General features: G+C 45.2%; 1 protein-coding gene across 2 annotated transcripts in view; it reads right to left on the bottom strand.

Annotated features, from left to right (window-relative positions):
• Positions 1-9703, bottom strand: part of LOC115286670 (protein transport protein Sec16B-like) — a 36801-nt gene extending 27098 nt beyond the window's left edge. For both annotated transcript variants that reach the window (XM_029933090.1, XM_029933089.1), the window contains exons 1-9: positions 9397-9703; positions 8270-8382; positions 7417-7507; positions 6561-6669; positions 4865-5009; positions 3833-3984; positions 3401-3462; positions 2028-2163; positions 1363-1593 (exon numbers count right to left, since the gene is read on the bottom strand). In XM_029933090.1, coding sequence (XP_029788950.1) covers positions 1363-1593; positions 2028-2163; positions 3401-3462; positions 3833-3984; positions 4865-5009; positions 6561-6669; positions 7417-7507; positions 8270-8382; positions 9397-9683 — 1326 coding nt within the window. In that variant the 5' untranslated portion in view covers positions 9684-9703. The remainder of the gene's footprint in view (positions 1-1362; positions 1594-2027; positions 2164-3400; positions 3463-3832; positions 3985-4864; positions 5010-6560; positions 6670-7416; positions 7508-8269; positions 8383-9396) is intronic.
• Positions 9704-11488: the final 1785 nt, after the last annotated feature.

Genomic DNA, 11488 nt, shown 5'->3' on the forward strand with positions numbered 1-11488 from the left:
ATTGATTCAAATAGATTTCAATCATATACTCCAGTATTTAAGCTCTCTTTAAGACTTCTGTAAAATGTGGGTTCAAAATTAAACAAGGCATTAAAAAATAGGTAAGTTTATGAAGTGATTAATGTTACTAACTCTGTGGGAAAAGCCTTTCACAATGTATTTGTACATCAAATCATCACATCGTGTACTTTAAATATTTTACGATTTGGTCAAATACACCTCAATTAAAAATTTTTGAATAAATAATATAAGAATAAAATCATCTAATTTACATATCAAAAAACAAGGCATCTCTTCATCTGTTGAATTAAAGTATTCAGTATTGGTAGGCATGCTTTAGATGTAGCCGGTGGGGATAACATTTGTAAACAAACTTTCTGGAAACTAATTTAGTATATATGTGAAGAAGCTTTTAAAAGTGCATACATAGTTTCATTCTAGGAATCTATCCTAAAAAATATAAGAAGATAAGCCAAAGATTTATATCACAAATGATGTTCAAATTGTGTAATTTATAACAGGTGGCAAAGCTGTAGATAGCTAATATATTCAGAAACAGTGAATTAGGTAAATAAAATATTAAGCATTCATATAATAGAATATTGTCTATTTGTTAAAATGGTGCGTTTTCTTTAAAAAATTTTTAATGTTTTATTTATTTTTGATACAGAGAGACAAAGCATGAGAGGGGGAGGGGCAGAGAAAGAGGGAGACGCAGAATCGGAAGCCAGCTCCAGGCTCTGAGCTGTCAGCACAGAGCCTGACACGGGGCTCATGAGATCATGAGCTGAGATCATGACCTGAGCCAAAGTTGGGGCTCAACTGACTGCGCCACCCAGGCGCCCCTAAAATGGTGCATTTTAATACCATGGAATTAATACACCATGTAATCTTAACAGAAAAAAACCAGAAATAATTGTATATGTAATTTAATTTTATTTATAATACTTATGCATAGAAAAATGCTAGAAGTAAGTCTATCGAGATGTTAACAGATGTTATCTTTTTTAATGTTTATTTATTTTTGAGAGAGAGAGTGCCAGCAAGGGAGGGGCAAGGAGAGAGAAGGACAGAGGATCCAAAGCAGGCTCTGTGCTGAGAGCAGACAGCGAGCTGTGGGGCTTGAACTCATGAACTGTGAGATCATGACCTGAGCTGAAAGCAACCACTTAACCAGCTGAGCCACCCAGGCACCCCCAGATGCTATCTTTTAGTGGTAAGGCTATATAATTTTTTTCTTTGTACCTTGCTGAACTTCTTAGGTGCTATAACGTGAGTATAAATTATTCATATAATTGGAAGAGGGTGAGTGATGTGGGCGTGGTTACTTTTTAAAAACAAGCAAGGAAAGGCCATACTTGCCTTCTTCCTGCCGTAGTAGAGTAGTTTAGTGAATTTCTCTACGATCTGTGCAGGCGTCTCCACGCTGGGGGGAATCTCCCCAGTGAGCAGGTTCGGGGTCCCAGAGCTTAGCACCGGCCAGTCCTCATCGGTCAGGCTGATGAGGTTGGCCACAGGCGGCTGCCTCTTGTACTTCTCCAGCTTCCTGCAGTCTTGCACCAGCAGCTCCGCGATGTCGGATCCCACCATGGACTGCGAGGCAAAGAGGGTCATCCTGAGGGAGAATCCTATTGTGCTCGGGCCTGCATCCCCTGCGGAGGAAGGAAGGCACCAGAGCACCTGCCGTCTGCCGAGGAGGCTGGCTTGAAAACACAAGACAGCCCTTTCTTGGACTGTTGTATTTCAAACTTCATCATCGATCTCTCATGGTTATTTTCTGCCTGTTGGGAGCCACCAAGATTACCAGAAATACACACACTTATGCAGGTGTGTTTGGAACAGGGAACCCAGGCCAGTGGAGAAGGGCAGGGGAATGATTATCATTAGCAAACTGGGTTGACATCTGAGCAATTTTTCCCCCTTAGGGCCCATTTGTTGCTTAACTTTATCTTTTAGAATCATGCCATAAGCTGAGTCCTCTCTATCCCAGAAAGACTTAAATTTCAATCCAGTCTGTAATACTTTACCCCATTCTGCCGGCAAAGGAGAACCAACAATTGCCACAGTAGAGCTGAGTCCCTGCTCCTCTGTGTCTCAGATTTCCGGCTCTGCGCTGCTTTCTGCTGGCAGAATGTCATGATGTCCACCTTGTGTACATCTTCCCTATGGAGGTTTCAGGGAACAAAGGGTGAGGAGCAGACTCTTTCCCTACACAGCACCGCAGGCTCCTTGTGCTGAGTGAGGGCTCTAGCAGAGGGTGGGGGGACTGAGACAGAAGCCTGACGACCCAGGGCTGAGGTACTGAGTCCGTAGTTTCCTTGTAGAACAGGAAGGGACCTCAGAGATTCCTTTGCACGCCCTGCCCATTTTACAGATGAGGAAACTGAGGCCCAGTGACAGCCCAGGGTAACAGGTGAGAGCACAGACTTTGGAGACCTTATAAAACTATCTCCATATAAAAGGAATTAACAATGTATATTAAGTGCTCAACAAATGCGCAATATTGTTTGCCCAAAGTCATTCAATAAAATCAGTCAAATTGGACTAGCACCCTAGTGTCCACACAGCCAGCTCGGGGTTCTATCCCCTGTCTGTATGCTTGTGTGTAAGAAATAGATTTGATACTCACTTTTACTTGAAGGAACCGTCAAAATGCTATGGGCTTTTCTTGGAGGGGGGAGCTTCAGGATAAGTTTATAGGGTAGTGATGATGAAATATAAAGGGCTCCCATAAGCATTATCTCACTTGTGTCTCAAAGCCACCATTTAAAGTAGGCACAACCGGTGTTACATCATTTCCGAAAAAGAAGACTAAGGCTCAAAGGAGACTAACTGAACAGTCTGCCATGGGACCCCTACTTAGTAGGGTGCGTGGGCCAAGGATCCAGCTCCTTTTGACTCCAGCCAGGACTCTCTACCAGAGTACCCTGAATATTTTTCAAAAATTTGACTAAGAATTTAAGAGCAGTTCTACCTCAGTCCTGCAGAGGGCAGACTTGCACACTGTCCAATAACAATGCAGACTATGCTATCCCTCTCTGCAGAAAAAGGCAAGAATTTTTTCCCACTATGATCCACTTGTTTATGATTTCCCAGGCTGTGCTCCAGTTTTCTGCCAGTAACTATTAAGTGCTCAGAATTTTAAAACCTCCTACCACGTAGCTCCTGCAAAGTAGAACTGTTTTCAGATTTTTAATCTTAACTTTTCTCTCTGCCCTTCAGCTATCAAATTGCTTGTCAAAATGGCTCAGGGCACATTTATCTAAATCTCGTTGCCCAGAGTATTCCACTCCAGGGGGGACAGACATTTTCTTTCAAGGAAGCCAAAAACAAATCCCCAAAATGCTCATCATTTTGTAGGTTCAAAAGCCCTTACAGGGCAGCTCTTAAGATGATTTACCTGATCAGCGGTCCTGAGAAAGTCCTCATCTCTTCTTGTTCCTCAGAGTAACTAAGAATAATCTGGAACAGAAAAAAGTCATATTTGGTGTCCAAGACTATGTCCACGCAATGACGCCGTCAGTCAAATCCAGTATCAGAACCCATGGCGGTGGTCCTGGACTGTGGCTCAGTGCCTTGTGGAGAACACAGGAGGTCAAAAGTTAGTTCTCCAGCTGTTGAGAATGAACCAATTGCATCTCAGAAAAAGCACAAATCTAGCACCACTTCTTTGAGAGAAGATCCCTACCTTTCCTTTACAAAACATATGCCAAACCACAGAATGCCTGATCCAGTTCCCAGCAAGATCATACCATCCCTGGAGATGTCAGACTTGGGCAAAGGAAAGCAGAAGGTAGCATGCCCTCTTTCCGGGACACAGAATCTCCTTTACCTCCATGCTGTGTAGTTCCACGAGGGCCGTTTGTCCATCCCTGGGAGAGCTGGGACCCACACGCACCAGCTGACCTCCTGGCCCAAAACTCACAGGCACGTGAGAGATGTAGAACTTCATGGGTGCCTTGGGACCAGCTGCCGAGACATCCTCTGACCAACAGACACAGGTAGCCACTGTTAGCATTACTCTACTGTTTTTCTTTACTTTATAATTACACAGCAGACATCTTTCCATCCAAATTCCAGCTGAGCCAAGATAAGACTCTGGGTGGGTGACATAATTAGAAGAAGCCCATGATGGGGCACCTGGGTGGCTCAGTTGATTGAGCACCAGACTTCAACTCAGGTCTTGATCTCATGGGTTGTGAGTTTGAGCCCTGAATAGGGCTATTTACTGCCAGCACAGAGCCTGCTTTGGATCCTCTATCTCCCTCTCTCTCTCTGCCCCTCCCCTGCTCACGCTCTCTCTTTCAAAAATGAATAAACATTTACTAAAAAAAAAAAAAAAAAAAAAAAAGAAGCCCATGCTACAAGTCAGCTTGAAGCCTCTCAGAATATGTCAGAATATAATGTGAAGATCCGTTGGTTTGGTCCAAATGGTAAAACACCAGGCCCAGACTCCCAGCGAGGCGAGAGGCGGGGACTCTGGCTCTCATAGCTCCCCCACTCATGACGTGTATCCTGCATCCAGACAAAGCAGTTACGCTCTGCAGCCTGCCCTTGCTTTACCAAACTCTTGCCTTCACTTCCTTCACCTGTTCTATAAAAGTACATCTGGGTGGCTCCTCCCCCAGCCTGATCCTGAGGCTAGAAGCCCTGTTCCCTTCCAAGAATCAGCTATGATGCAATCTCCGTACAAAAGGCGAGAAGTGGAGCCACAATGGCCTCTCTGCCCAGGAGAAACTACGAAAGTAAATGAGGCAGGTGGCGGTCCCCTCTTGGAGGTACAGCGGAAGAGTGACTTTCCAAGAGGTTTTCACCCAGCCCTCTTCTCTCCAGACCCAAGTCCTCAGATCACTGCAGTACCCACCAGCCTGAATTGGACTCCAAGCTGCCGACGCCGTGGGGTCGTATGGTTCAGAGTCATCCCGCATGTACTGACTGAGCTCGTAGGCGCTGGAGCTGAGACCAGACTCGTGCTGCCAAAGAAGGCTGGACTCATTGGCCAGTGGTGGCTGGAAGTTAAAAATAATGAAAACCCATGGGAAGAATGAGAAGGATTTTCAGAGAAAGGGTCCTCCCAAGTGTTTCTTCAAAACAACAAAACTGAGACTTTCATATCAATACACTGAATGTGAATGTGGTGAAAGGAAAAGAAGGGATCATTTAATTGACAGGTGTTTGCTTAAAAAAAATGAATTAAAGCCTAGTACAAAGAGTGTGGACTCTGAGGCCACAGGACCCGAATTCAAATCTCAGCTTTGTCGGGATGCCTCGCTGGTTCATTTGGTAGAGCATAAGACTCCTGATCTTGGGGTTGTTCGAGCCCCAATTTACACAGTGTAGAGATTACTTAAAAATAAAAATAAATAAATCCTCAAATCCTAGTTTTATTTATACCCAGCTGCTATGACCTTGGACAAATGATTTAAGCTCTCTGAGCTCAGTACACTCATCTGTAATATAGATAATCATATCTGCCCTATATAGTTCAAGTATTTACTCATGCATTCACTATTTAATAAGCACCTACTATACTCTAAGCGCTGTGCTTTCCTTGGGGATACAGTGTACAAGAAATTCATGAAACTTAGCCTGGGAGAGTAAAATAATAGATGCAAAAACCTTTACACAATGTTTATGTATGTGGCTGCTAATATTATGGGCATATATTGCATCGTCTGTACCCTGCACTGTTAAGCCTTAGGTATACAGGAGAAAATATACTAAAAAAATCATATGTATCTAATCATGGAAACAAAATTAACATAAGACTGTCAAAAATCAATAGCTAGGGGAGCCTGGGTGGCTCAGTCAAGTGTCTGACTTTGGCTCAGGTCATGATCTCACGGTCCATGAGTTTCGAGTTCCAGCCCCACGTCAGACTCTGTGCTGACAGCTCCAAAACTGGAGCCTGCTTCAGATTCTGTGTCTCCCACTCTCTCTGCTTCTCCCCCACTCATGCTCTGTCTCTCTCACTCTCAAAAATGAATAAGTGTTAAAAAATTAAAAAATCAATAGCTTGTCTCTGCAGTATCTTTGCAACTTTTCCATAAGTCTAAAATTATTCTAAAATTAAGAGTTTATTTTAAAAAATGTAAGAATTTCATTGTGTGGCCCATCTGGTATACACAGTAAGATTTCAGAAGAGAGAGTTGGGAGAGTCAAGAGAGGTTTCAAGCTCTGCATTTCAGACCAGAATTCAGAGATTCCAGCAACTCCCTACTTGCTGGGTAAACATACTGCCGATTCCACTGGGGCACCAGTGACAGCCTCTCCTCTTTCCCAGCACCTCAGAGGGACTCGGGTGACTTTTCTTGACACACACACATAAACACATGCACACACGTGCACACATACAAAAGCCAAAGGGCCAGATCAGGGCCCCAGGAAGGCCGGGAAAGGAGGAGGTATGAGTGGAGACTCTGTAGAGAGGGGACAACGGCATCACTTAGACCTCTGGCCACTGGCCACCCCCACTCCCAAGGGCCCTGCCCTGCCACTATTTCATTATCAGGTGTGATGCACTGTCACAGTCCACCAGCCCCCATGTCACTTCAGATTACCTTATTCTTCTGGGTTCCTGTTAGCCAACTCTCCGGAAATAGGTCCCCAGGCCTCTCCCATCCAGTGTTAGAGGCAGGACTGTCTTTATAAGGGTTCTGACTCTTGGATCTACAGCAAAATGATGGGAGCAGGTGAGACAGGGGGGCCTGGGCAAGCCAGCCAGAGTGAGCTGCTCTCTGCTGCAGACTTTGGCAGCACAGCATGGGCAGTGTCAGGTGGCCTGTGTGTCACAGGGAAAAGCATTGTCCTCCCTTGGCTACCTCAGTCTACCAATACCAGAGGAACAGGAGCTCCTGGGTTCTACCATGCAGTTACTGGAAGTAACCCCAAACCATGTGGAGAAGGGCTCGTCTCTGCACCCTGACATCCTGGAATGACTTAAATCAGAGCAGCTGGGTTGGTGAATTGGTCGGACAAGGTCAAGGCTGAAGGACACCAGGACAGGTGCTTGTGTGAAATGCTCTTCTCTGCTCCCCCTTCCCAGGGGATATCCCAGGCTCAGGGCACAGGAGTGGGCTGAAGAGAAACACCCCAGCTTCAGGCAGGACCCAATTATGAAAACTTCAGCAAAGCCACACTCCAAAGGCCAATATGGAATCCAGGCTCTCCTGGAGGGCAGACCTCAAGCAACCTCACAGGACTCAGCTGACCCCAGGTTTGGGAGTGGACTCTCAGAGTTAAGACTCCTCTCAAAGCTGGCCTGGGCCACCGTGAGCTACTCCCACATCCCTGTGGCCAGAACTGAAGCAGATGGGGGTTCTGGAGACAGAGATGAGCACCAGATGCCATGGACGTGCCTCACACAATCTGAGTTTGGCTGGGTCATGTTGAGCTGGCCTCTCCTTTCACACTTACAGACTATTCTGGTTTTCGTGATGATGCTCGCTGAGGTACTTCTGATCTCGGTGATCCTCTTGCCAAATATAAGGACTCTCTCGCCTTGGCGCTGCACCCTCAGAGAAAATAAAACAAAGCCAGGTCACTTGTTAGTCCTAAAACTTTAGGAAGACAGCAACAAGCTGTGAAGCTGAGTTACTGGAGCACCAGAGATATAAAAACATGTTTGCCAAATAAAATTGAGATGTGAGTGCTAACAATGGAAGTCAACAGAATGCCCTTTGGTCCTTCCTGAATCAATCACCTTGGCTCTGTACAGCTGTATAATCATGGGGATTGTGTGTGTGCATTTTCAGGGTTGAAACAGATTTCTCTTTGCTGGCAGGTTGGAGGCTGCCAGCGCACATACCTAAAGCCTTACTATTGGCAGACAGTAAAATTCCTATGGGTGCGTATCTGCCACCCTCCAGGTAAATGACGGTCAGACTCATCACAGCCTGGCCACACACTTGATGACTTCATTGTTAAGAACCGACTTCTCTGTTACTTGGTCAGAGACTGTAATCTTGGCTCTAACGAGGAGTGGAAGAAAAAATGTGGCTGAAGTATGAACTCCCCATAATACTGGTAACATAATGATAGTTTCAGGGCTATAACTGACACACACAAAGGAAAATGACTGCTTTCTGTCTCTTCCCCTCAAGGCTTCTAGCAGTAGTGTCTTTGCTATGGCCTCATCTGGCCAAGAAAGAGGCAGAAAGAACAGGGGGTCTACGTCAGCCAAGCAGCGTGGCCAAGGTGAGGCTCTGAGCACGCCCCGTCTACCAGCTCCGCAGCGCCACCCCAGAGCTCCTTGGAGACTACTCCATACCTCTTTCTTCCTGTAGCTGCAGTGGGTGTGCGTGGTAGTAATAATCTCCATAAGCATATTCTTCCCTCAGGGTTGGAGAACGATAGCTCCGATACGGATCCTCAACGCCTGGCCTAAAATATCACGAAGAAGGCCAGTCGTTCAAGGATGAGTGTGTAAAGAGAGAAACCAATGGAGGACTGGACAAACCTTCAGAGGACAAATCTGTGACCTCAGTCTAGAATCTGCTTTAAAACTGCCATTAGTTCTAGATCCTATAAACAGAAGATCCAGAATCAGCAGGAGTAGGGCCTTGATGTCAGAACAAGGCTGGGATTTTTTAGCAAAACCACAGCCAAGTGTCTCATTCTCTTTCCCCGTGATTCCTCCTGCTCCTCAAATACATACATCCAACAATACACGATGTTCTCTTAGAAAACCCTGCCCTGAAATTATCTGGAATACCCCTTCCTGGGGCACCTGGGTGGCTCAGTCAGTTGAGCCTCCAATTCTTGATTTTGGCTCAGGTAACAACCTATGGTTCATGAGTTCCAGCCCCACATCAGGCTTTGTGCTATCAGTGTGGAGCCTGCTTGGGATTCTCTCTCTCCCTCCTTCTCTCTCACTCTCTCTCTCTCTCTCTGCCTCTCCCCCACATATTCTCTCTCTCTCTTTCTCTGTCTCTCTCTCTCTCTCTCTCTCTCTCTGTCTCTTTGTCTCTAGGCACTGAGTCTCTTCTTGGTGCTGATGGTGTCAGTACAAACGACACCAAGCAGTTTTTATAGGGATCTCTAGCACAAACTTTTCCGTACTGTACAAATATTGCCTTTTGCCATCCCAGAGTCAAAGTGTCTCATCTGGATCTTGAGACCACCGTTCTTTCTACTTTTTGCCCTGGCCCAACGCCCAATCACACTGTGATCTCCTCTTTAACAAGCCCCACTAGAGGACAAAAAGGAGGGAAATACTATTTTCAGCTCCCTAAATCCAATCTGGGAGGGGAAAGTGTTAGGTGAAGTCAATGTAATAGGGTAGAGAAGGAACAAGAAGAAAAAGAGGAAGAATAAAAGGAAACGGAAGAAGGAAAAGAATGATCTATTGAGGAGCACGTAGGAGAGCTGGGTGAACTCCAAGTTCGAGAACCATACCTTGAATACAACTGACCAGGGTAACCACCTTCATAATAGTCAGCCCCTGACGCAGGCTGATGCCTTTCCCCAGGCCTGGACGCATAGTGGTGGCCCGCCCTGGGGTCCTGCTGGGGCTGGGGGCTCCGGCACGTGTCTTGCCATTGATGGTACCTCTCTCCATTGTACCGAGAGTGAGGAACGGGCCGATGGTTTCCATCTCTCTGAAGCCCTCGGTCTGGGTCCTTTGAGGGTGCTGTGGGCCTCCCCCGTGGCTGAGGTGGCCACTGGGGAGCCCAAAACTCCATCTCTGACCCTCAGAATTTCCCTTGTATTTTTATTCAGTTATGAAATTATTGTATCTTCCTGCAGACAAAAAAAATCATCATTTTAGGCTTATATCCAAACATAATGATTGATAAGGTTTTCTGAAAAAAGCACCTACAGTCCTCAAAATCTTGGATCCAAAAAAAAAAAAAACACATAAGCAGTGATATAGAGGTACCTGGGGGAAGATCTCAAGCAGCTACATGAAATAAACAACAGGTGAGACAATTATATTGATGTTGGTTTTAAAATTACAAAGAATAATTGGAGCAACAATAGATGTGGGAGGCAGGGGAGACAAAGAGCAGTCATAGATAAAGCTCCAAAACACCATCAAAGTATCCCAATTCAATACATGTTTGTTCATTTATTTCAACAGCAATCACTCATTCAACAATCACTCTGGAGGCCCTCTGCAATCAGAGAAATAAGTGAGTTTAGAGTCAGGCCAGAGTTCAAATCCTAACTCTGCCACCTATTAGCTAGTTCATTTTTTTTCAAGCTTCAGTTTCCTTGAGAAATAGGATGGGGACCATAACAACCAGCTTGCAGTCATTACTGTCAGAGTCAGTGACAACTTATGAAAAGTGCCCAACACACTGCCTGGTATATAGTAATTGTTCAATTAGAAAGTAGCTAGTGTTATCAGAGATAAGATTAGGTCAGTATGAATGGAGGAAGACAGTTCCTAAACAAAAAGAAGCTTAAATGGATCTCAAGAGACATGTTTTCTGAATTCTTAAATTAACCTCTTAGAAGAACTGGGCCCAGTGATATGGCCCTGCCTGCCCTTACTCTAGGGGAGACAAGTTTGGGATTGCTCTCATGACAACCCAGACAGCCATGTCTCCGTAATCTTCCTGGCTGGAGACTTTTAAATCTGGCGGTCTCCTGGCATCAAACTAATTTTCCCCACTTATTCTTCAAAATGAGAACTAGATCTGGAGACATATCACCTTACAAGTTCCTCTGCCCTGTATCACGAAGGAGAACCTGCCTCCAGCTGCCTCCAAAGAGAAAGCATGTGTCAACCTTACTGTTGACTTGGGGATTCTCGTATGTCAGGAGGATACATTGCTCAGTCAGACCTCATTTTTTTTCTCTCTCTCGGGAACTGTTTTAGGTTGAAAGATTCGGATCAAATACAGTTAACTTGCTCCCACTCCTGAAACTCCTGGCCCAATATAAAAAAATCATATCAGAACAAAAGGTCAAAGGGTATATGTTGAAATCAAGATATCACTCTGCTTGAATACCATGGAGCCAGGGTCCACAGCTCTGAGCAAGAGCTATAAGCAGAATATATCAGAAGAGCAAGGCACGAAGTGCCTTCCACCTTGAATCAATCACAGCTCAGAAAAACTCCTACCTTCCTTCCTGAAGTGTCAGCCCCCACCCTTGAAAAAAGTCAGGTGCCATGAAAGCCTTTTCCAACAAATCCCAGCCAAGTTCCCCAACACAGCGAAAGGGCATATGGGTCTTTTATGAAGGTCCCTGGAGTCCCTGGAACTCAATACTATTTGGACACAAGCAAGCTCAACAAGAAGAAGGCCCCTTTTGCCAGCCTTGTCCCCAGATATTTTCACTAGACAGCCCTTCTCCAATCTCAAAGGCTCAAAACCCATTCTCTTCACTGAAATCACATCATTCTATTGTTGAGATATCAACTCCCATAGGTTAGACCTCAGGTTATAATTAAGGACTCCAAATTAAAGGTACCTCAGATCCTCAAAGTGAAGGCATCACATCTTCAATGACAAGCCACACTACCACATTCACATAAGTG

This window comes from Suricata suricatta, chromosome 3 (assembly GCF_006229205.1).
Source record: "Suricata suricatta isolate VVHF042 chromosome 3, meerkat_22Aug2017_6uvM2_HiC, whole genome shotgun sequence".
Lineage (NCBI taxonomy): Eukaryota > Metazoa > Chordata > Mammalia > Carnivora > Herpestidae > Suricata > Suricata suricatta.